General features: G+C 52.8%; 1 protein-coding gene across 2 annotated transcripts; it reads right to left on the reverse strand.

Moving 5' to 3' along the window:
* Positions 1-1,662: 1,662 nt before the first annotated feature.
* On the reverse strand, positions 1,663-24,359 carry SLC43A3 (solute carrier family 43 member 3). 2 transcript variants are annotated; one of them, XM_058689020.1, is made up of 13 exons: positions 24,290-24,359; positions 23,242-23,609; positions 22,871-23,000; positions 15,987-16,033; positions 14,564-14,640; positions 14,250-14,342; positions 11,699-11,838; positions 10,312-10,409; positions 8,814-9,005; positions 8,449-8,568; positions 4,321-4,507; positions 3,575-3,698; positions 1,663-2,299 (listed from the first exon to the last, which is right to left on the reverse strand). In XM_058689020.1, exons 2-13 carry the CDS (start codon positions 23,423-23,425, stop codon positions 2,198-2,200), a joined length of 1,494 nt encoding a protein of 497 aa, XP_058545003.1. In that variant the 5' UTR covers positions 23,426-23,609; positions 24,290-24,359; the 3' UTR covers positions 1,663-2,197. The 2 variants fall into 2 exon arrangements, with proteins under 2 accessions (XP_058545003.1, XP_058545002.1); XM_058689019.1 differs by lacking the exon at positions 24,290-24,359 and having other exon boundaries at positions 8,814-8,987.
* Positions 24,360-25,249: the final 890 nt, after the last annotated feature.

Genomic DNA, 25,249 nt, shown 5'->3' on the forward strand with positions numbered 1-25,249 from the left:
TTGTCCCATGCTGTCCCCACCCCCATGTGCTCTGCTCTCGCCTTCCAGTTGGCTGTGAGGCCAGAAAAAGAAAGAATCCTCTCATTCACCCTAACTGGGTGGCCAGCACGCATGAGTCAACGAGCCAGGTGACATCCAGAGGCCACCCCATGGGGGTCACTGCCCGGGTGATGAGACGTTGTCATGCAAGGAGACAGGTGCTGATCACCAGGAAGGGTACCGAGTGCTGGGAACTCATTGCTGCTAGATACCCCGAGGAAAGACTTTTAGAAGAGATGATGTTTTTAATATATTTTTTAATGTTTATTTTTGAGAGAGAGACAGAGAGACAGAGAGAGTGCAAGCAGGGGAGGGGCAGAGAGAGAGGGAGACACAGAATCCAAAGCAGGCTCCAGACTCTGAGCTGTCAGCACAGAGCCCAACGCGGGGCTCGAACTCACGAGCTGTGAGATCATAACCTGAGCTGAAGTCAGACGCCCAACTCACTGAGCCACCCAGGCACCCCCAGCGGAGAGGATATTTTGAGCAGAACCCGAGGGGACCAGGCAGATTGTCCAGGCAGTAGAGACAAGGCAAGCCTGTGCAGAGGAGCTGACGTGCTCCCAGGCCCAGAGACCAGGAAGCTTGGTCCACGGGGATGTGTTCTGTCCTCCTAAAGGTGGGAGGTGAAGAGTACGGGGAGAAGGCGGAATCACACTGGGGGAGCCTGCATGCCAGGCTGGAGTCCGAGCTGTGTCCTGTGGGCAGCAGGAAGCCACTGAAAGTTCCGAGCAAGATAACAAAGTAAAAGCCTTCCATTAGCTGTTTTCTCTGCTGTCTGTTTTCAGGCCCCTGGAAATTCTCCTGCAGTTTCACAGAAGAGCTGGCTTCAGACTCTTGGGGCATCTTCGTGCCTCCAGAACCTAGGACAGTGCCTGATGCACTGTAGCAGCTCAAAAAACAGTAGTTGAATGAACGAATGAATGAATGAACAAATCAGTCTGCCTGACAGCCTCTCCCCCTCACCATCCTCTCCTAGTGCCTCTGCTTGCGTGTTCCAAATTCTCCATCTCACCCACCTACCCTCTCTCCCTCCCAGCCCCTCACCTTCTCCCCCCTGGCTACCCCTCTCCTTTCTGGTCATGAGTAAATAAAGGAACAAAATGCTCATGTCCTCCTGCCGTGTGCTAGGCAGCAGCAATTACTTTACTTTTTATTCTTTTTTTTTTTTTTTTTTTTAGCAGCAATTACTTTAAATTCTCACAACAGCTCTCGGGGATAGAAATGATTAACTACACTTTGCAGGTGAGGAAATTGTGATTCACGGTGGTTACGGGACCTTCCCGGCGGCTGAGTGCCGGAACTGAGACTCACAGGGACCTTCTGATGCCATCTCGGGCTCTCGGCTGGGGGTGTGGAGTGTTGGGGGAGGGTGGGGAGGAAGAGGAGGCAAAGGAAGGAAGCATCAGGCCCATGTCCCAGGACCAGGAGAGTGGGTCCCGGTCTGAGGTTCCACCTCTGGGTCCAGCTGCTACACTGGGGATGCTGCACCCAGGTTCCTCTGCCCCACTCCCGCGGCCACTCCCCAGGCTGGAGCACCCCCCCGGGGGAAGCACAAGCAAGCACACACATGCACACACACGTGCACACACCAGCCCAAAGCCGTGAGACCCATACCAGTAGTTGCCTCAGGCAGAGAGATTTTATTTTTCTATAAGATTACTCCCCAGAGAAATGTTTTCTGTTACGCCCAACGTAAATAATAGAGGGAGCCCCCTCCAAGGGCCGGGCCCTGTCGCCAAGGTCACAACAACCGTACTCTTCACCTGGAAGCTTACCTGGCACAAAGGGCTCGACACACAGAGGCCTCACAGCCAAAGAGGTCCGAACAAGTAGGTGACAAACCTCCTCCCCATCACATCACCTCCCCTTAGACCGGGTGTCTACCAAGGTCATGTGCTTCCTGCTCCGAAACTAAGAACTTCCATGGGCCTTTGCTCTGGGTCCGTCTGACAGCAATCAGCGTGGCAACGGGGCCTCTTCTCTTGTTAATCCGGGTGTCAGCTGGCCGTGAAATGTCTTTTATTTTTTTAAAGAAACAGCAATGGCCAATTAATACCAGTAGCCTGGGCAGGCAGAGCGCACCTGGACACGGGGTCCTCCAAGGTGGGGAAAGATTAGCAAAGTGTCCTCAGCGTGAAAAGCAAGAGCTTCGGAGCTAGGCAGTCGCAGGGGACTTCCGTTCCCGCCGGCACTCCCAGTACACCATAAAGGGGTGGACAAATGTCAAGACAGTGGCCAGCACCAGCATCACGTTCACCTGGCGGGGAGAGAGGGGAGGGGTGAGGTCAGAACTCTGAGCAGCAGCCGCCACCAACAAAGGAACAGCCTCGACTTTTCTCCTGAGACACTACGGTGCCCGGGGGGGGGGGGGGGGGGGGGGGGGTGAGGAAGACTTCTTTTTCCTCTCTGCCCGGAAGAGCAGAGTTGGGGAGGGATATCGTGCCCATTTCACAGATGAAGAAACAGAGGTCTTGAGAGTGCTCAACGACCTGCTCAAGGTCACACGGGAAGTTGGGGACAGTGGCTGGAACACACGTCTTCTGAATACAGTCAGGCTCGTCGGACGTCACAATCGAGGCATTCTCCTCAGTTCTGAAGTTCAGTCCCTTTTTTTTTCTCCCAATGACTGACTTACGCTTCTGCTCTACACTTTGCTACCCTTTTCTTTTTTTAATTTTTATTTATTTCTGAGACAGAGAGAGACAGAGCATGAGTGAGAGAGGGGCAGAGAGAGAGGGAGACACAGAATCAGAAGCAGGCTCCAGGCTCTGAGCTGTCAGCACAGAGCCCGATGCGGGGCTCGAACTCACGCACCGTGAGATCATGACGTGAGCTGAAGTCAGACGCTTAACGGACTGAGCCACCCAGGAGCCCCTTGCTACCCTTTTTTAAACGAGGCTAACAGAGCTGTGCGGTGGTCAGAATATGAAATTCAAAGTCAAACGATTTCTGCTCCTTGGCTTTGTGCTTCTGAATGTCTAAGTCACGGAACCCAAATCCCTGAACTGATGTCTTCAATCTGCAGAGAGGTGAACCACCACACCAGCAGGGCTGGGCCTATGAGTACCCCTCCAGTGTGGGGACGCAGGGGTGAGGGTACAGAGCTCCCAGCCTTCGGAATAACCGTGGAAGCCGATGCGTGTTGTAGTCCCAGGGCCGAGGCCAGGGCCCCGCAAGCAAGAAATGTCTTTCAAGTCGTCGGTTTTCATTTGAAATGTTGTGAGCATTTTACATTCTCTGCCAGAGTACATCTGCTTGTTTCCACACACATGAAGACTATATTCTCCCCAAATCTCTTGGCAACCCCGCAGGTGAGTCTTGTGGTTTCAGGTACCCCTGCCTTGTGGCAGGGGTCCCCTGCTACCCCAGTTTGAGAAATAAGACCAAGGATGCCTCCATGTGCAGAAACATTCCTAAAGGAACCATCTCAGCCAGATGTGGGGTGCCCCCTGCGGGGGCCCCGCTGAGGCACCCCAATCTAGAGTCTTTGCTGGCCTAAGGCCAGGGCCACGCCCCTCCCCACAGTACTCACGTAGAGAGGGTCGTTCTGAAGGGGGCCTTTGATGAAGGTGAAAATGGGGAACTGGAGCAGAGACACAATGGCTGACAAGGCCATCACCAGCCCAAAGAGCTTCCCGAAGTGCTCCGCAGGGAAACTGGGGAGAGAGACAAACAGGGTTCCCGTGAGCTCCAGGAGCCCTCTTTCCAAGGAGGGGCCTGGCCGTGGTGGGCCCGTGGCAGCCACTTCTCCCAAGTCCCCCAGTCCTAGGCCTGGCTTCACTCACCCACACCCAACACCCACACATCTCTTCCCCCCTCACCTTTGCTCAAACACAGAACATGGAGGAGGTATTGTGCGGGGCCCCGGGGAAACAGCAGGGACCCAGACACAGGCTGTGCCCACAGAGGTCTCAAGGAAAAGACAGACACATGAACAGGTCAGTATTTGCTAGGTGATGGGTGCACTCTCAGAGGAAGCAGGACCAGAGTGCCAAGGGCACAAAGAAGGAAGACACTCTCTTTCTGACTCTGGGACAGTTGAACCAGAAGCGGGCCTTGGAGGGTGTACAGGTAGATAAGAGAGGCAGAGAGGAGAGCTGATATGAAGGCTCCAGTTTGTGAATGTTCTATCCCTCCCACCAGCTTCTCCCGCTACCCCACCCTCTACACCTGCTCCCAGACCCTGCCTCCCTCACTGGACCAGCCCCAGGTCCATCCAGCACACTTCCCTTTGCGCCCGCAATCCCCGGTGGTGTTACGCACCCCAAGCCCACTTACGCGAGGGTGAGGAAGGCTGCGTTGCCCCCGTAGAGGAAGGAGCGGCTGATCACTTGCAGGATGAAAGTGACATACTGGAGGGGCAGGATGGGGACCGAGGCACAGAGGGCGAAGCCCAGGCACAGCAGAGACGTCAGAGCCAGAGAAGGCACCGCCGAGCGGAGGGCCACCGTCATGGCCGAGGACCCTGGTCCAAAGGAAAAAGAGGCTGCGCATGGAGGCGAGCACCGTGGAGGATGGGGAAGGGACACAAAGATGTGAGAGGAAGTCGAGCCACCGTCCCCGCCCCGCCAGCCGTCCGGGCAGAAACCTCTTCCTCCCACATGCTCATCTCCAATCCATCCCCCAGTTGCCATTCAAGTGCACCCACTGCTCTCTACCCCCACTGACTCCACCTGGTCCGTGGGTCACGTGCTCTGGCCCCTCCAAGCCACAGCCATCTATTCCGTGTAGCTCTCGGGCGATGGCAACATCAGTGCCGCAGCCACAGGACGGATGGGCAGCAGCTGACGGGGCCAGAGGAGGCCGTGTCCCGGAGCCCCCTCGGGAGGGAGAGAGCTACGGGCCACAGCGTGCAGTGGGCGCCTTCACCCAAGAGAGGGCAAAACAAAATATAATGTGGGTGTGTGTTACAATATCCTGTAATCATCTGCAACGGCACAATAATACTTCAGAGAATGCGGACTAGATATATATCTTCTGCATGTCTTTAAAAAGCCATAAAAATAATTACCTAAAGAAAGAGGGAATGAATGGGGGTCCAGGGAACAGGAAGGGAAACGAAACTTCTTCAAATATATTGTTTCACAGCTTGGAAAAATAGAATTGTTTGCTAGTAAATGACTAAAAATACAATTAGGCGTGCCTGGGTGGCTCAGTGGATTAAGCATCCGACTCCTGATTTCGGCTCAGGTCATGATCTCGCAGTTCGTGAGTTCAGGCCCCGTGTCAGGCTCTGGGCTGACAGCCCGGAGCCTGCTTGAGATTCTCTCTCCCCCTCCCTCTCTGCCCCTCCCCTGCTTGCACTCTCTCCCAAAATAAATCAACTTAAAAATAAATTAAATTAAATTAAAATAGGACGAGGGGTGCCTGGGTGGCTTGGTCGGTTAAGCATCCGACTTCGGCTCAGGTCATGATCTCGCAGTCCGTGAGTTCGAGCCCCACATCGGGCTCTGTGCTGACAGCTCAGAGCCTGGAGCCTGTTTCAGATTCTGTGTCTCCCTCTCTCTGTGACCCTCCCCCGTTCATGCTCTGTCTCTCTCTGTCTCAAAAATAAATAAACGCTAAAAAAAAAAAAAAAAGAATAGGACGAAAACAAAGCAATCGCAAAAACTCAGAAACCAATGGACATGTATATATGTCAAGATGGTGACTCTTAAAACACAGTAATTTGACTGCACATCTCTTTGGGATATATCTTAAGGAGAAGGAAGGAAGGAAGGAAGGAAGGAAGGGAAGAAGGAAGGGCAACAGTACTCAGCAATCATTATTAATAGTACTGATATTGTGAAGCCAGGCATTATGTATAAGATATATTTCTAAAATACTATACATGTGTATATGTATACACTGCACAGCATATAGAGAAAGTGTATGCAGTATACGTAAATAGCATTATTTAGGAACTACGATTTTCAGAGGAAGAGAAAAGAGACACATATAAAATCAAGAAAGTAAACTTTGTTTTTTGGGGTTTTTTTTTTTAATGTTTACTCATTTATTTTGAGACAGAGACAGAGAGAGAGCACAAGAGGGCAAGCGGAGGAGAATCCCAAGGATTCTCCCAAGAATTTAGAAATTCTAATTTCTCCCAAGAAATTAGAAATCAGAACAGAGCCGGATGCAGGGTTCAATCTAACAAATGGTGAGATTGTGGCCTGAGCCGAAATCAAGAGTCAGACACTTAACCGACTGAGCCACCCAGGTGCCCCAAGAAAGTAAACTTGGAACTAAAATGTTACCTCTCTCCAAGGCCTCAAAGCACAGACAACCCAGGAGAACTGGAAGTTCTAGCATCCAGACTGCAGTCTTTAAATACCATTTCCCACTTAAAGGGACCCAGGACTACTTAGGGAAATGACTGCTTCAGGTCCGGGGCAGGAAACTTACCCTGGGACACGGATCTGAACATGTCACTGTGTTAGGGAGTAAGACAGTCTCTAAACCCACTGGCACTGTGTGAAAAGACACAGACTCTGACCTGGTGGTTCCCAGTGGCCAAAGAAGATGGACCGATTCGAGCATAAAGAAGAATCGTGACAGACATGGATGGAAACATGTCAAATATATTTAAATTGGTCTTTTTTTTTTAATGTTTATTTGTTTTTGAGAGAGGGAGAGAGGCGGAGTAGGAGCAGGGGAGGGGCAGGGAGAGAGGCAGACAGAGAATCCCAAGCAGGCTCCGCAGTGTCAGCACAGAACCCGATGCGGGGCTCGAACTCAGGAGCTGTGAGATCATGACCGGAGCCAGAGTCGGACGCTTACCCGACTGAGCCACCCCGGCGCCCCTGTCAAATATATTTAAAATGAGACTTTAAAAGAGAAATGACGTTAAGAAATAAAGTAATGAATGAAACAACGGAGAAGTGACAGCTCATCACCTCTGGAGGTTGCTAGGGCACCAAGTCAGTACTCTGAAACTGGTAAACAGAGGAAAAGCCAAGCACTTATTTCAGGGTACAAAGCCACCAATGAGGGAAAGCTTTTCTTTCAGGAGGAACTCTAGCAAGTAAAAGCAGAAGGAAAGACAGAAATAGAAAATCTCCATTTTGCAATCCTAATAAGATAATGGATCCCGGCAGTGATCGCCAGGAGCGACTAAAATCATTAGCCAAAAGGCTGATGGGAAACTCGGTAATGGGTGCATCAGACTGGCAATGTCTGGACCCACTGATCAATCCTAACATCGTAAGAACAGACACAGCGAGTACCAGGGGCTGATAGGAACCAGAGGAAGCCCGAGGCTCCACCTCCGAAGCATGCTCCCAAAAAAATATTAAACTGCGTCTCCTCAAGCCTCCAATCTGCCTGTTTACAGGAAATACCCAATCAAAGAAACATTTTTAAATGATACCAAAGGATGCCAAATCCAATCTGGGGGAAATCTGACAGAGCAAATGACCCAGTTTCTTCAACAAATAAACAACAAGAAGAAACAAAAGGTAGGGGGAGGGGACGGGACATACAAATGTAAAAAGATACGGAAGGCTCATCAACCAAATACACAGCGCAGACCCCGTGTGCATGGTAATTTGAAGGAACCAACTGTAAAAAAAAAAAGGCATATCTGAGACAATTTGGGAAATCTGAACGGGACTGCATGTTAGATGGTATTAAGAAATTATTGGGTTTTGTACGTGACCATGACATGACGGTACCGTTTACATAAAAAGGGCCTTGTTTTTAGAGACCCAAACTGAAGTATTTACAGAGGAAAGGATCTGATGCCTGAGATCTATCTCAAAACACACCAGCAGGGGTAGGAGGCACAGTGCGGGGGAAGAGGGTACCTCAGCGGCCCCCTGTTCCTCTGGTCTCGGAATCCAAGGTCTCATCCACACTCCTTGGCTCAGCACCGCCTGCCCCTTGTTACCTCCCCCCCTTCAGCACCTTCTCTGTGCCCTGGGTCAGCCGGACATCCCCTCTGGGATTCCCCAGATTCCCCCACTATTCTGCTAGCTCCTTCACCATCCTGACCTCAGCATATTCCTGGGCTGCTCTCCCAGGGCCCTCCTCTTCCTCTCCTCACTTCTTGCTCATCCTTCAGGCCTCAGCTCAGAAGCCACTTCCTCCAGGAAGCCTTCCCTGACATCATCCGCATCCTCACCCAGCACAGGCTTTGTGCCTGTGTGTCCCCATCACCCCCACCCCGGGAGCTGACTGCATGGATGGCAACACCTGATCACCTGCCCTTCTCCATTCTCTACGCAGAGAACAGCTTGAGAACAAGGGCATCCCTGTCTCGTCCGCTGTGGAATCTGGAACTATGGCTGGCACATAATTCACACTCCGTGACTAGTGGATGGATGAATACGGATGGATGCAAGCAGAGAAGGATTAAGGACAAAAGAGAAGGGGACTCTGGCCACGCATGAAGATTCCTCCTCTTCCGGGTTCTCCAGGCCTCACCTGTGCTTTTTGCTTCCTTCTGGTACTTCTGCTTAAGCCGGTCCATGAGCAGGCCGTTCCAGGGGGCACACAGCACTCCGAAGAACTGAGTGATGGCGAAGGCGTTTGTGTAGGCGCTGACTGCAGAGGGCAGACAGGGGGTGGCTGGTAAGAAACTTCCAGCACTGCCTTACGGGAGAGGACTCTCCCCACCTGCCTTTGCCCTGCCTGTCCCTCCTCCCCACACCCCTGCTCAGACCTTCCTCCAGACCACATAGCCCCACCGAGCTCAGTACACCCCCCCACCCCGCCTCAAGGTTCCAAGTCCCCAGGAGGGACACAGAGGCGGGCTGCACCACCACCCCACCCCCAGCCCTGCCACGTACCTAGCGCCCTGTCACCCTTGGCCAGGCTGGTGAGCAGAGAGTTGAGGGTGCCGATGAAGAGATAATGCCACAGCTGTATCACAGACAGCCACACCAGGTGCCAGGCGAAGCGCCGAGAGAGAGCATAGCTCCAGAAAGAGCGGGGCTCCTGCTGCTTCCCTGGTCCCAGTGCCTCTGATGGAGAGGAAGGATCTGGGCATAAATTACAAGGTAGGGGAGTGGGATGGGCAGGAGTGTAGGGGCCTCACGGGGCAGCCTAAGGAGTGAGCTCACCTTCTCTTGGCTTCCAGGCCTCATCTGGCATGTTCTCTGAGCTGCCAGTAAACAGCACGTCCCCACCCCCTATACCTTTGTTATCCCGGCCCCACCACCGTGAATGACCCACCCACGTCCCCCCTCCGTCTGCTGAAACCCCATCTGTCTTTCGCAGCTCGGATCCAATGACACTTCTTGCACCAACACTCTCCCAGCCAGGACGGGGAAGAGAAAGACAAGGAGAACAGAACGTTCGTTGGAGACGAGGTGAGGGTTAGTAGGCGGACAGCCACTGTCTCAGCAGCCCCTCGCGCCCCTTCCCGTGCTTTCAGTACCAGGATCCCGAGTCTGTTCTGGAAATCGTCCCCTGCCTGAGTCCTCGTGGTCCGGGCGGGGCTGTGAATGACGTGTCCTGTTCCTCACCCAGGGTTGACCAATTCGATCGCTCTCCCTGGCGAGGCCGACTGGCTGTGATTTTAGCCCGGGATCCCCAGGGGCATCCTGGTTCTCCTCTTCCCGGGGCCTGGCAAGTTCACGTTCCCCTTAATTTTGTGAGCTTTCCCAAAATCCTGTTCTTGCTTCTACCTTGTTGGCAGTGCTTTGGGATGTTTGTAACCGAAGCCCCAAAACAGAGGAAGGAAGGGAGGCAGCAAGGGGATGAGAGAGGGCGAAGGGGGAAGGGGGGGGTTGGGCGGGACATCTATAGGCAACGGGACAAAAACAAGGCAGACTCAGGGACTGAGGGGTGGGAGGAGGGGAAGGCAAATGACCTGGGGGTTGGGAGGACGTCTAATGAGACTAGGAGAGAGAAGAGGGGCAGAAAGAGAAAGCACAGAGGTCTACGCCCTTCCATGGACCCTCTTGTAAAAGGGAGGTGAGGTGGGGTGGAGAAGACCCCCCACATCCTCTTCTGGATGGACCGTTCCTTTTTTTTTTTTTTTTTAATTTTTTTAATGTTTATTTATTTTTGAGAGAGAGAGAGACTGAGCATGAACGGGGAGGGGCAAAAAGAGAGGGAGACACAGAATCTGAAGCAAGATCCAGGCTCTGAGCCGTCAGCACAGAGGCTGACTCAGGAGTCGAACTCCCGAATCGTGAGATCATGACCTGAGCCGAAGTCAGACGCATAACTGACTGAGCCACCCAGGTGCTCCTGGACGGACCTTCTGTGACTCTGAGTCCCCGGGGCAGCTCTGGAGGCAGAGCACCAGGTCAGCCGCGGGGCTGAACCCGCAGGACTCACCCTCCTTTGCTGGAAGGGACTCCTTGGACTGCAGCTCCAGCTTTTCGGACTCTGCCGTTTTCTTCTCTTCCTCCCTGGCGTCGTTCCCGGAGCACAGGCTATGGACACAGAAGCCCCCAGCCCAACCCCAGGACTGAGAGCTGAGCCTGAGATTCAGGCTGCAGGGACTCCCAAATTTCACTGCACAGGCCACAGCCCAGACCAGTCGCAGCAGAATGTCTGAGCACAGGAGCCAGAATTCCGTAACTTTTTTACATGTTTATTTTTTATTCATTTTTGAGAGAGAGCGCGAGTGGGGCAGGGGCAGACAGGGAGGGAGACAAAGTATCCTCAGCAGGCTCCCAGATGACAGCAGAGCCCAACACGGGGCTCGAACTCACGAACCGTGAGATCATGACCTGAGCTGAAATCAAAAGTCAGACGCTTAACCGACAGAGCCACCCAGGCGCCCCAGGCTTCCTTTATCAAACCATATCATTGTCATTATCATTATCATTATCAAACCTTTATCATTATCAAACCATAATATGATTCTATTGTGCAGCAAAGTTTGGGAACCACTGGAAGTGTGGGTAAAGCAGGCGAGACCTGGGTTCAAATCCCAGTTCTGCCTCCTCCCAGCTATGGAAACTTGGCTCAGACTTACCCCTCCTGAGCCTCATTTTCTCACTTGGAAAGCGGAGATAAGGATATCTGTCTGAGAGGATTATCATTCAGTGAAATCAGAGGGCAAAAGGGGTGTGGCAAATAGTAAATGAGCACCAATGAATGCCCCTCCCCCCACTACCTGTGGTGCTAACTAGAAAAATGGTCACATTTCTGCACCTGCTCTGTTCTCTAACCTTTGCAATGGGACTTTGCAGCTCTGTTTCCACAGCCCCTGTATCGGGGCTGGCCTTGTGACCTGCTTCCGCCAAGGGAATGCAACAAAAGTGATATTGGGCCAATTCCAAGAAACCCTGTGCACGTCTGCACTGTTTCTTGGAACCTCGGAACTAGCCTAATGGAGGATGAGAGCCACGTGACCCAGACATCTTTGTCACCTTGAATGACTGCCAGACAAACCCCATATGAGGGAGGCCATCTTCACTAGCCAGCCCCCAGCTAGCCCACCAGATGACCGGAGGCATAAGTGAGCCTGTCAACACCATCCAGGTCTGTCTCTGATTAGTAGAACTAGCCAGCGACCCACAGACTCATGAAAAATAAGAAATGCTTAATGTTACTGAGTTTTGGAATAGTTTGTTACACAGCAATAGCTAGCTGATACACCCCCAGTCTAGTCCTCCTGTCCTGTGACAGGAGGTCACATCTGTCCCACCCCTGGCTTCCTGCCGCAGGTCACGTGAAAGGTTCTGGCCCACGATCACCAGATCACAGTCCTTACCCGTAGCTGTAGTTCGAGGGCACCGGATAGGGGATGTGCCCTCGGGGCATCAGGAGGAAAGTACGCCCGACATGCCAGGCACTGAAGACGGAAAGGAAGATGAAGGAGGCCTTGAGGCTGATGCCTTGTTCATAAAGGAGCTGCAGAAGGAGAAGGGGAAAAGTCAGCATAACACCCATATTCATGGCAATCTTAGTTATAACATCCAAAAGGTCGAAGCAAACCATTTGCAGAGAAGTAGGTAAACGAACTGTGGCACATACATACAATGGGACCTTTAAGGGTGAATACCCTTAAAGAGGAGGGAGGTTCTGGCACGCGCTACAACATGGGTGAACTTGAGAACGCTCTCCTACGTGAAATAAGCCAGGCACAAAGGATAAATACTGCATGATTCCACGTGCATGAGGTCCCTAGAGCAGTTCAATGCACAGAAACAGAAACCAGAAGGGAGGTGGCCTGGGGCTGGGGCAGGAGGGGGGACAGGAAGTCATTGTTTAACGGGTACAGAGTTTCTGTTTTACAAAGTTGAAAGGAGCCCTGGAGAGGGACGGTGGTCACAGTCGCACAACAGTGTGAACGACCTCAATGTCACTAAACTGCACACTTAAAAATGGTAAAGGTGGTAAATTTTATGTGATGTGTATTTTAGCCCCACAAAAAAAGTCAGTGTAAGAAGCACGGGCTTTTGGGGTGCCTAGGTGGCTCAGTCGCTTGGGCGTCCGACTTCAGCTCAGGTCACGATCTCGCGGTCCATGAGTTCGAGCCCCGCGTCAGGCTCTGGGCCGATGGCTCGGAGCCTGGAGCCTGCTTCCGATTCTGTGTCTCCCTCTCTCTCTGCCCCTCCCCCGTTCATGCTCTGTCTCTCTCTCTCTGTCTCAAAAATAAATAAACGTTAAAAAAAAAAATTAAAAAAAAAAAAAAAAGAAGTACGGGCTGGAGCCCCAGCCTGTCACAGGCTCTTGCCTTCCACCCTGAATGCTGATCAAAGACGCCTGACCCACACACAGGCTCACCCTCACCCCACGGCTCAACCAGCAGGGGAGCCATCACGTCACCCGTCACCACGGCCTTGCAGAGTCTCCTAATATGGCTTCTCAGAGACCTGCCAGCCTACTGCTTTTTTATCTTATTTAACAGCAGCCAAGTCCTTTCTCTCAAACAAAACTTTACACAAAAATTCAACTTACGAAACACACCGGCGGCAAGAACCCAGTCATCCTCCCCCTCGTTCTCCTTGGTGACCGACATAATATCAAAGAGAACCCCTCAGTGTTCCTCAACACCCAGTTTGAAAACCGTTGATGTAGCCCAATGTCCTCCTTTCACAGGGGGTGGAAGTGAGGTCCAGAGAGGCGCAATGAACTGCTCTAGGTCAGAGGAAGCAGCAGCAAGGTCAGATCAAATGGAGAACTCAGCTCCTGCTCTGTCATTCTCTCTCCTTCCACCTCTAAGGAGGGAAGAGAGAAAGGAAGGCACACCCAGGGGAAGGAGGGAGAACCAGGAAAGTGACTCTTATACCAGGGGTAGAGAGGCCTGGGTAAGTGCCCCTGGGGCTCAGTCTCTGGGTGCCCCTGCAAGCCAAGGCGCTCATGGGACTAAGCTAGTCTCATGTCTAGTAGTGACTCCCAGAGCTCCTCTTCTCTTTCCCGATGGCCCATGGGCTGTGCCAGCTGCCTCTGGCCTAACACAAAGCCTGGAGGGAAGTCCCAGGTTAGGCAGCTTCGAGCGTCAAAGACCCACACTCTTTCATTCCTTCCACTCAGTCATCCTTAGTGTCCTCCAGCTGGTTGCCTCATAATCACAGCATAGCTGCCACAGCTCCAGCTATCACATCTTGCCATCACAACATTCAAAGAGAAAAAGTGGGAAGGGGGGCCAAGGAGAAAGGCTTTCTGTCTGCTCCGCTCTCACCTTCCATCAGGGAGGGGAAATGTCCCCTAAACTCTTCCAGGACATACACCCTTCATCTCATTAACAAGGACTGGATAATATGACCACCTCTACCCATCACTAGCAAGGGGGACAGGGATTGCCACAATTGGCTTAGACCAATGAGGGTTCATCCTCTGGGTTGGCACCTCACTGCCCAGATAGAATTGTTAGTAAGGAAGAAGGTGGAGTGGCTGCTGGGTGAGCCACTGATAACACTGGGAACGGCCTCTCCCCTACCCCCTGAGCCCCCAAATCAGCCTGTAGGAGAGCTGGAGAGGCCTCTGTGTCTGCCCCCGCTGCTCCCACCAGCTACCTCTCACCCTTTTTGTCCAAATCAGAAGCTCACAGGTTCAAACACCCCACTCCAAAGGGCTCTCAGCCTCGGCCTAGCACCAGCCGGGGCACACCATAACCTCTCCCCAAAACTCCTAGGTAGGCATAAAGAGCTTAATCACTACCAGGTGAGGCTCTAGCAGCAGACAGGTCCAGGCTCAAGTTCAAGAGTCACGTTTACTGGCTGCAGGAGGGTCGAAGGAAAGAAATCATGCAAAGTTCACAAGACAAGTGCCTGGCACGTGTAAGTGTTCCGTAAATGTTGCTAACGGATATTTTTTACCTTAATGATGAGGAAGACAGCCGAGGAGGAGTCAAATGCTCCATTGTAGAGGGTGATGATGGTCGAGCGGTGTTTACCAAACAGGTTCCCAACCTAGAGAACACATGAATCACGTATTTGTCCGTGAAACAGTATTTCCAGTGCACCCAGCATGCACCAGGCCCTTACTCTACCCAGACCCATCTCCATCCCAGGAGCTGCTGCCCTGGCTTGAGCCAACCCCACAGGAGGTAGCCAATGCGGAAAAGCGCTTGTCCCTCCCTCCACCCTCCCCAACCTCCAGCCAGGTGCCTGGCATTAGGGCAGGCTCACACCTGCAGGTTGGTGATCAGGAACAAGATTCCTCCGACAGTGAGCATGGGCATGGCCAGGAAGAGCAGGAAGGCCGAGTCTGGAACAGTCAAAGACAGAGGTGGGGGTCATGTCACAGTGCGACCCAAACATGGGGCCCCAGACTCTGGCTCCCACCTGCTCCAAATTCCCAACAATCCTGGGGTCAGGGCCCCAATGCCAGCCAGCCTTCTAGCATCCTCTGAGAATCTTAAGATGGTGGTCAGGGCTCCCCCAAATGTCCCTGCAGAGGGACCCTCTGTAGGTCTCCTGAGCCACTTCGTCCCCACAGAAGGTGGTCCTCGGTCTGTAGCAGAACTGCACGCCTACAGGCAGAGGCAAGACTCAAAGCGAAGCCACTGTTCCCTTCCCTCATTAAGCCACAACAGCCCCTCTCTTTATGGTTGATATTGCCGGGGAGAGAAGCCTGGATTCGGCCCCCAAGGCCAGCCTCTAATTTACTGCATGACTTTGACCTGGATTCCGAATCTGTGACTCAGTCACCTTATCTGTTAAATGGGAATAACCGTCTTTGCTCTTCCTATCTCACGGGGTGCTGTGAAATCCGAGCACAAAATAGCCATGGACTGTGTTTCCCTGGTTCATTAAACTTGGAGCACTTCCCGTGTGCTTGGCCAGCCCAACCAAGACACCAGGAAAGAGCACTTCCCCCTACAAGTCTTCGCAAGGCATCTCTCTCCAGCCTCAGTTTTCTCCTCTACACAATGGGAGAAGAGGTGAATGAACCCGACTGAAATTCCCAGACCGTGGAAATTTTCTATGTCCGTAAACCGGTAAAATTTGAAACAAAAACTTTTAACTACGATAGGGTTGTTGACTTTTGCCCTACTAAGTAAGGATATTTTCAAAAAGAACTATCTTCCATACTATCCTTTTGTTTTAAAAAGAGAACACATGAGCCTGGGTGGCTCAGTCGGTTAAGTGTCCGACTTCAGCTCAGGTCGTGATCTCAAGGTCTGTGAGTTCGAGCCCCTCATCAGGCTCTCGGCTGACAGCTCAGAGCCTGGAGCCTGCTTCGGATTCTGTGTCTCCCTCTGCCCCTCCCCCACCTGCACTCTGTCTCTCTCTCTCTATCTCAAAAGTAAACAAACATTTAAAAAAATAATAAAATAAAAAGAGAACACATTAACACGGACAAGATGAAGGACGGAATCTTTCAAATAAATTCTTCTGTCTGAAGCAATCCCTCCATTGTCCTTATTTTTTTGCATTCTCAGTAGACTAGACTGGTTTCATAGACTGGCAATCACTCCCTCAAAGATTCTTTCAAGCTCCAAGTCTGTGGATCTCTGATAATTGTGGGGGTCAGTGTTTCCTACCCACCAGCTTCCCATCTACCAAGTGCCCCTGACCTTGTGTCCCTCCCACCCATCTGATAGCACTCACCTGCAGAGATGAAGGCTATGGTGAGGGTGGCACTGGTATAGAGAAATCTGAAACATACAATGGGAGATGGAAAATGATGTAAGAAAAGACAGAGAAGATAGAGCCAAGGTCCTCCCACTTGGGGTCCCAACAGCCAATCCCTTGGAGAAAGGGATTAGGGCCTGGTCTACAAAGCAAAACTTAGAGTTCTAATTCCTCCTTGCTGTGTGATCTTGGGTAAGGCACTGCCCTTCTCTGGGCCTCTGGAGCCTTTTCTATATAAGGAAATGAGTGGACTCTTCTAGAAATTCTAGGGCACTGTGATTTCAGGACCCACAATCCCAAGGTTACGGGGATCTCTTAGCAGTTTGGGGGTCTTGCAAGGCATGGGGTAAGAGAAGCCATGCCTAAGTGTGATGTTTTGATTTACAATAGGAAATGCACATTTGGTCCTTGTCCCCAGTGCCTGACACAGGGCTCCTAAAACACCTGTAAATTCTTCAGTGATAAGAGCATGAAAAGCATCTCTGTTCTAATCAGGTGACTCCGGGTCGGCTCCTGGATGGCTCCGGGTGGGGGGCTGGTCACCAGAAAGACCAAGCCAGAATTAGAAACTTGGTATTTTTAGCCCTGCCCCCCGCAAAAGGGGGAAAGGGTCTGGAAATGATGAATAGGGCTGGAAATGATTAATAATTGATCAAGCCTACGTGAGGAGACCTTCTGGGCTGGTATAGACAACCACAGGCTGAGGGGATGTCACAGCCCAGACTTCACCAGAACAAAAGTTCCTGTGCTCAGGACTGTCCCAGACCTCACCCTACATATCTATTCATCTGGCTGTTTATCTGTATCCTTTATCACGTCCTTTAATAAACTGGTAAACATAAGTAAATGTTTCCTTGGGTTCTGCGAGCTACTCTAGAAAATAATCCAGTCCAAGGGAAAGGCAGTCATGGGAACGTCTGATTTGTAGCCAAGTGAGACCAAAGTTGAGGGTGAGTTGGGGACCTACCACCTGTGATCGGCATCTGAAGTTGGGGGGCAGACTCATGGGACCCAGCCCTTAAACTGGGGGATCTGAGGCTCCAGGTAGATGGTGTCAGAGCTGAGTTACATTGTAGGACACCCAGCTGGTGTCACAGAATTGCACGGTTTGGGAAACCCCACACACGTGTGGTGACCGGACGTGTCAGGAGGACAGTGTTCTGCTGAAAGTCAAGGAGAAATGCAGGAGGCGACATGTAGGATTTTCCAATACAGTTGGTGTCAGTGAAGCGGGAGTTGCTAGAACGGCCCAGGCTCAAAGAAACATGTGCGTCCGGAAAGAAAAAGGACGAAAGCATGGGGGATGAAGAGCCCCTGGCTCCTGGGTGGCTCCCAGGTGGCCCCGTGGTGACCGGGGTGTGGAGCAGTGGCTGCAGTATAATCAGTCACTAAAGGGAAAAGTTACCAACCGAATTCAGAAATGGAGCCAGCTCCTGGGGAGTGGGTTCACCAAAGTGCAAAGTAATAAGCAAAAGCTGAAACGTACAAGTTCTTGGTTACCGGGATCCGTGATAGCAAAGACGAAATTAAAAGAGAGCTGGCTCAGATCCTCATGCTAGACCGAGGTCAGATTTGGGGCACTCTGAGCTTCGGCCATTAGCCTCCAAGTCACCCCCAAGGGAAAAATTATGCAGGAGCAACAGAAAGTTCCTCTAAGACCTCTGGTCCCCAAGAAGGTAGTCCGTGTGGGAGGAGGCAAAGCCACGGACCTGGATGGTGGCGGGGAGGAGTGGCATGGTGCAAAGGAGTTGCTACATTTTGTGGGTGGGTACCCTCAGCTTCCTGGGGATCCTTTACCGAAATGGGCTGGGTCAGTGACTGACCTGGGGGCTGTGTCCTGGGTTTTGAATGCAGCAGACTGGAAGTGCACGGGTCTGGGTTGATGCAGGAACCAGTAGCTTGTTATGGAACAATCCACACACACAGGAGGTTATTCCTGAGGGCACAGCCAGCCCGGTGGACTGGATAGAAACCACTGTAAGGTGGTGTCCCTCTACAAATGGAACAGTCCAGATGGGGCAGCTAATCCCCTTTGTGTGCAAGCTGTGCGGGAGTGGCTTGATGGTGACCTGTGCCCAGATCTCAGAAGTAAATGCTGTGGTGAAGGGGGCCCCTTTCACGTGGGCACCCCATAAAAACCTATTGCTGCAAAAGGACAAAAAACAGTTTGGAAAGGCTTACTGAATCGCTGGCTCAGCTTCCCCTCCTGGGTCTTATAGATGCTAATAAATATATCAGGCCAATTAACAGAAGAATGGGGAAAGGGGGAGGGGAGGATCAAGAGACTGGTCTTAGAAGAGTAGAAAATTTTTAACAGTTATTAAGGAATAAGGTGAAGAAAGCAAATCCCGATGGGGGTGGAACAGAGAGGAAACAGAGGAGAGTCATGAGGTCATCCCCGGAGGGTGGAAATCTTCAGAGGGTTATAGACATGTGCAATAAAGGAAATGGACATTTGATAAGGTTAAAACGTGTTAATACAACACTGCCTAAGGCGGGGGGCAGGGAGCCAAAGGGACCCCTGATGGCTCCCAGCATTAAAGTGCCTGCACACAAGTCCGTTCTATTCATCCCCATTTACAAAAATGTTAAAAGCCAGAAGACAGGGGCACCTGGGTGGCTCAGTCGGTTAAGCGTCCAACTTTGGCTCAGGTCACGATCTCACGGTTCGTGGGTTCCAGCCCCGTGTCAGGGTCTGTGCTGACAGCTCAGAGCCTGGAGCCTGCTTCAGATTCTGTGTCTCCCTCTCTCTCTCTGCCCCTCCTCTGCTCTCTCTCTCTCTCTCTCTGTCTCTCTCAAAAATAAACATTAAGGGGCATAAAAACGCTATGAAAGTTGGGCTGTTTAAACAAGCGTTCTGTAAAGAAATTGTGTCTACCTCACCTGATGTCTTATGAGAATGCATACTCTGCCTGGCGGGGAAACCTTCCCCTATCTGATGTGGGAAAGCAGCTGCTGACAAAGTCCTAAGGAGGCTCCGGGTAGGAAGAGAAGGGTTGATGGAAGAAAGGGTAAACGTTCATAGGAGACCCAGCACGTTGGGACAGGCTTTGTGAGAATGCTGGTCTCTCCTTTACCTGAACTGTATTATGGGGGTGGCCGCTGTGTGTGTCCAGGCAGGGACACGTCTAGCCCTGTAGACGGGAAGGCATGTGAATCTGCCCTTCATGTTAACGGAGCATGTTAAATGGGAGCCAGTGAGACTGCCTGAGCCCAGACGGTGTGGAATAGAAGGTGGAGTACTGGTAGAAGACAAATGCTCTGTGCCATGACCTTATGGGGAGCGTAAACTGGGACTCATGGCAAAAGTCTGTGGTTACCTCCCAGCGACAATGACTGGCATCTCAGACGAGGGAATTTCCGTCTGAGGGGCATCTATTGTCTTGCTCTCAGACATTAACTGAATCCATACAGATAACCGAAGTACATCAAATGATCTTAAAACAGGAAATACCCACAATGTCTAGCATGATGTCGGAAAAATGCTCTAATGGGGACAGCAATGCCCAGAAGAATTCCATACTGGGGCGCCTGGGTGGCGCAGTCGGTTAAGCGTCCGACTTCAGCCAGGTCACGATCTCGCGGTCCGTGAGTTCGAGCCCCGCGTCGGGCTCTGGGCTGATGGCTCGGAGCCTGGAGCCTGTTTCCGATTCTGTGTCTCCCTCTCTCTCTGCCCCTCCCCCGTTCATGCTCTGTCTCTCTCTGTCCCAAAAATAAATTAAAAAAAAAAAAAAAAAAAAAAAAAAGAATTCCATACTAAAAATAGCAATGGTTAAACAGGATCGTGTTGCCTGGGGACGGCACGGAGGAGACACCACGGACAGGGAGCCTCTTTTCCCCTAAGGCGGACTCTGGAACCATGTGGGGAACAGATGGAGTCTACCGTCCCCTTGGACGGTGCCCTCTAAAGAACTCTCGATTAACCAACAAAGAGCGACTTGGCTGTGTTCCAAGATGAATGGACAGCATCCTATTTGGAAGGCCCCACTCTGATCCAAAAAGGTACAGACAGATCAGCTCAGGGGGCTCAATGAACCGCATGCTGCTGTCCTAGCAGAGAGGAAAGACATCTACAATGGAAAAGGCCCCGACCTTTGGGTTCTTACTGACCCACTGGCCTGGCCATAGGGTCACGTAGGAGGACACTGGAAACCTGGCCATACAGGGCACAGCCCTATGGAAATCCCTACGGCATCTGAGGGGTGCACTAAGATAAGAGAACAGGCTTTATGTGAAGGGGTTGTCTCTCTTCCACCCCACTGTCTTTTTTTTTTTAATTTTTTTTAATGTTTTTATTTATTTTTGAGACAGAGAGAGACAGAGCATGAATGGGGGAGGGGCAGAGAGAGAGGGAGACACAGAATCGGAAGTAGGCTCCAGGCTCTGAGCCATCAGCCCAGAGCCCGACACGGGGCTTGAACTCACGGACCGCGAGATTGTGACCTGAGCTGAAGTCGGACGCTTAACCGACTGAGCCACCCAGGCGCCCCTCACCCGACTGTCTTAAGGGGGGTGGACTCTACGTCTGAACGGGGACCGTTTCCCCTAGCTAGCACAGTGGCTAGAGGAATTCTCCCTCCCTCACACAGTGGCCACAGGGCCAGGACTGCCACGACAAGGGCTGGACGCAGGGATGATTCCTAAGCAAGAAACTATGTTTTTCACCGTCATGTTAGAATTCCTAAGGGCCTGGTGGGGCAGACCTGCTGTCCCTCTATCTGCCAAATTTGGGACTGACGGTGAATGCCACCACACTGCCTGGTGGGAAAGACAGCCCGCTGGTTCTGTCCCTGTGTAACCTTGCCCTGTCTGAAAGGGGGTGGGGTGAGAGGGAGGCACTTGCTGGACGGGTGCTTCTGCCTGTGATCCAGATCCGCACGGTGGCGAAACCGAACACCCCTTCCAAAGGTGGAAGTGTTACGGTATGGACGGAGAAAGGGAAAGGTAGCCGTTAAGGGGATGAATAAGCGGGCTCTGTGGCGAGGGAAATCCAGTGTTACACGAATGCTTCGAAAGCAGCTCAGGGCAAGAGGGCATGTTGCCTTAGCTCAATGATACCAGACGCCTGAAGGGTAAAGGTATGTAATGCCGAGACCACGCCTGCTTTTGGAACCTGACAAGATCAAATGGAAGCCTGTGCATAAGTGGCCCTGGGAGACACTTTCAGATGCTGCAACGAGGGCCTGGGTAGTTATTCATGACTGAATGTGTTTCGGATAATGTGCCAGTATCTTTTGACCTTTATGATCGTTTCTGCTACAAGGGACCCACGTTCAAAGACCAGGAGTGCACTGTGGCATTGTGGTTTATCATAAGAAATACATTATTTGGTCTTTGTCCCGGATCCCTGACACAGGGCTCCTAAAACCCTTGTAAACTCGATGACAAGGGCACTAGGAACATTTTTTCTTCCAATGGGGTGACTCCAGGAGGCTCCCGCACAGCTCCTAAATGGGCACTGGTCACTGGAAAGACTAAGCCATGATTGGAAGTTTGGGAGTCTTCAGCTGCCCTCACTCTACTTCTCTAGAGAGGGGAGGGGGCCTGGAAACGGTTAATACTCGATCAAGCCTACATGAAGAAACCTCCATAAAATCCCGTTAGGATGGGGCTCAGAGTGCTTCCGAACCTGTATCTTTCATCTGTATCCTTTATCTGATCCTTTAATAAACTGCTAGAACCTAAGTGTTTCCCTGAGTCCTGTGCGCTGTTCTAGCAAATAATCCAGCCCAGGAGGGAGAAGGTCATGGGAACCTCCGATTTGGGGCCAAGTCGGACCAAAGCTGGGGGTAACCTGAGGGGCCTGCTCCTTGCAATCGGCATGTGAAATGGGGGGCGGTCTTGCGGGACCCGGCCCTGAACCTGCAGGATCTGACGCTTTCGCCAGGTGGATAGTGTCAGAGCCGGCCTAAATGGTAGGACACCAGCTGACGTCACAGAATTGCTTCGTGTGGGGGAAAAACCCCACATACTTGGTGACCTGATGTGTCCGAAGTAAGTGTTCTATGTGAAAGCAAAAGGGAAACGCAGGAAGGACAGAGTTTTTCCGAACATCCGAAGGCCAGAGGGGAGGGAGGGGACAAAGGAAAGGGTGGGAAGGAGACAGGGAGCCAAGGACCAAGACAGACTGAGATAAAGTCTTTCTATAGACAAAGTCTTAAAGAGCAGGAACTGGCTTTATCAGGCAGCCCTGCAGTCCCTCCATCTGATGGCTCATTTCCCATGCATGTGCCAGGAGGCACCTGCTCTGGGTCCTATCAAGGACTCACCAGGCCACTGCTTATCGCTGAAGTTGGCCAGCTGCAGTGCCACCCTGTACAGGCGAGGCGAGGTCCCTTACCCTCCATGAAACCCCCACCGTCTCCCCTCCAATCAGGGGGCCGGGCACTCCCACCACTGGGGATACCCTAACCTTAACCCTAACCTTACTAAGTGTCTGGGGAGAGACAGGGGTAGATGGTGAGGAGGATGACAATGAAGCCTGGGGGACCTGGATGTGAGGTCTTGTCGGACATATAGACAAGGATCCCTGGGGTGAAGGCAGAGTGACCATTTTAGGTTCCGTGATGTTAACCCAGGCACCAGGCCAGCCCTCACCGGAAGTGGGCCCGGGCTCCTGCTCAACTTGAATTTACATTCACATGGAACGGAGGAAGAACAGGGCAGAGGAAAGGGTAGTAGGGGTGCAGGGAAGAGGGTGGATCCACACAGAGTCCACATCCTGGGCTATTTCTGACAGCTGCCAGGACAGGGCCGGGCAGCGCGGCCCAATTGCCTGACCGGGTCTCCCTCCAAGCGAGGCCGCTCCCGGAAGAATTCCTCTCGCCTATGTCTGCCCAGGCCGGGCCTTTGGCACTTACATGGCTATGAGGCGAGCCACGGTGGTCTTGAACCTGTCAAAGATGTAGCCGGCAGGGAATGTCATGAAGTTGTTCATGAAGGACCCCAGGGTGAAGATAAGTGAGAACCTCTCATCCTGGGCTTTGCAGTCTGGAGGAGAGAAAGGGGAGATCTCAGGGAGTTGACATGTGACAGCCCCTAATTACCCCTTGGGGGCTGGTACTTCCCTCCCCAGGTACCTCTTAGACCAAGGTCAGGGAGTTGGTGGGGAGGCGCACACTCCTTTCTGCTCGGCACAGAGAGGCTGGCGGTGTGGGCAGGGGGTGGGGTCCCTCCTGCCCCTTCCTACTGCCTGGAAACCAGACTCTACCTCCCTAGGGACGTCCCTTACCAGGCTGCGCTGTGAAGTTGCCCGTGGCCCCGGCATCTGGTTCACACAGCTCGTCAAAGTAATGCTCTGCTTTGAAGACATACACCAGTGATGCCCAGCCGAAGAGGACGCCTGCAAAGCCGAGGCATTCCAGCAGCCCTGTCAGCAGGGTGGCCACTCGGAGACACAGACCCTGGCCTTGCATGGCCTGAGCTGAAGCCGGTCCCCAAATCTCACAGGGGGCCTCCCGCGCTGACCACAGGAGCTTCGAGGGCTGGCCTTCTGAGCACTTGGAAAATTCCTCTGGCAAGCCCTTCTGTTCAAGGAGGCTGTGGTTCTGGCTGTTTCGGGCCTGGGCAAAAAACCGGCAGTGGGAGACTGTCCGGATCCTGTAAAATAAGGCAGAGGCTGCTTGGCTCCGGGGGTGGGGGGACTTGGGGGAAAGGTAGAGGTGGAAGGAGGGTTCCCCGGAGGGGTGGGGAGAGAGGCCAGCTGTTAGAAACAGCTGCAAAAAAGCCTCTCTGCCCCACATTGGCAGCACGTGGGGAAGGAGGAACTGAGCCCAGGTCTGGGGACCGTCCACAGAAATAGTAACAGCGGCAATTCCGGAGGGGGGTGGGGTGACACTTCGTATATGTCCTCACAAAGTCTCGAACAACCTGGCAAAGTTAGCGTTTTGTTTTCTTCAGTTTACTGACAAGGGAATAACAGGTCCAGGGGATGTTGTCAACTTGCCCAAGGTCATGTGGGCTAGTTAGTCACAGCACAAGCCAGTGGAAAGCCTAAAATATCGCACTCCAGCGGGACCTTCCCTTACCTGGGCTAGGACTCCTCCTGCCTCTCCGCGTGTCACCCTCTGCCGCGTGTCACCCTCTGCCCAAAGGGAGCCCCGGGGGACCCGCGACCCTTGCGCACCCGCACCCCCACCGGCACCTCCTCTGGCACCTGCACCTCCCTCCCAAGCTCCCTGAGAAGGCGCCGCAGGGGTCCGCGGCCTCCGCTTCCCCCCCACACCCCTTCCCCCCCCCCCCCCCCCCCCCCCCCCCGCCGCGTGGCCCCAGCGCCCTACCCGGCAGGCCGCCTCGCTGGGACTCCCCTGCCACCCCGCGCCCTTCGGCTTTTGGATTCGCGCCTCTCGCCGCCCCTCCCAGCCCCGCCCTCACCCCCACCCCCCACCCACGCCTTGCTCCAGTCCGGAAGGGCCCTGACCAGCGGGGGGCGGTGTCTGGGGAGGTCCACCCACCACCCCCCCCCCCTTTCTGTCACTTCCTTTCTCCCTTGCTCACAGTTTTGGCCCTTGGATCTCCAGTCCGTTATCTCCCGCCAGCCCCAACAGTGTGTGTTTTCCTCTCTCTATCCTCTTCAGCCGTCTGGCCCCTTTGCCCATCCGCCCTCCCCTAACCAAATTAGTTTCAAAACTGTTGCTCGCGCAGGCAGACCCACGGAAAGGAGCACAAACACCCCGCGCACATGGAGGAGACAGCTACTGGCAGACACACGGACGCACACAGACCCCCTGTTCCAGGCCCTTTAGCTTGACCACTTGGGTGGGCACAGAACACATTTCCGCCCTTTTGCCCACCCGCTCAAACCTCTGTCCTGATCTCAGGCTCCCAGGGCTGCCGACAAATCCCCAGCACAGAGGCAGAGAGCCAAGGACCTGGGGCTGAACTGTTTTCCAGAACCCATCTCACCCCACCCCCCACTCCCGTGGGGTGCCCTTGCCTTTTCACCCCCAAGGACCCCTTTGATTACTTCCTGCCTCACCCCCAGCCCAGGTTCTGAAAGATTGTACTCGCCAGACTGCATTATTAAGTATTCATTCATTGCTCCATTTTTTATTAATCAAAGACATATATAATTGCCCATTGGAGCTTGTGATCAGCATGAGAAAGGCAGCTGAGCCAGCTGTGGGGCTATCATTCTGGCCCAGAGCAAGAGGGCTGACAGCTTCCTTGACCTGTGCGGCCGTTTCCCCAGTAAAAGCTGTATTTGCCGGGAGAGCATCTTGCGTATTCCATGCAGTCTG

This window comes from Neofelis nebulosa, chromosome 10 (genome assembly GCF_028018385.1).
Source record: "Neofelis nebulosa isolate mNeoNeb1 chromosome 10, mNeoNeb1.pri, whole genome shotgun sequence".
Lineage (NCBI taxonomy): Eukaryota > Metazoa > Chordata > Mammalia > Carnivora > Felidae > Neofelis > Neofelis nebulosa.

What these genes read in the sequence shown, in the direction of transcription:
- SLC43A3 (XM_058689020.1), bottom strand. Translation starts at nt 23,425, where the DNA reads ATGCAAGGCCAGGGTCTGTGTCTCCGAGTGGCCACCCTGCTGACAGGG. An exon ending in CTGTCTTCCTCATCATTAAG is followed by an intron (nt 11,839 to 14,249) that starts GTAAAAAATATC and finishes CTCCTTCTGCAG; the next exon opens with CTCCTTTATGAACAAGGCAT. An exon ending in GAAGGAAGCAAAAAGCACAG is followed by an intron (nt 4,508 to 8,448) that starts GTGAGGCCTGGA and finishes CCTTTGGACCAG; the next exon opens with GGTCCTCGGCCATGACGGTG.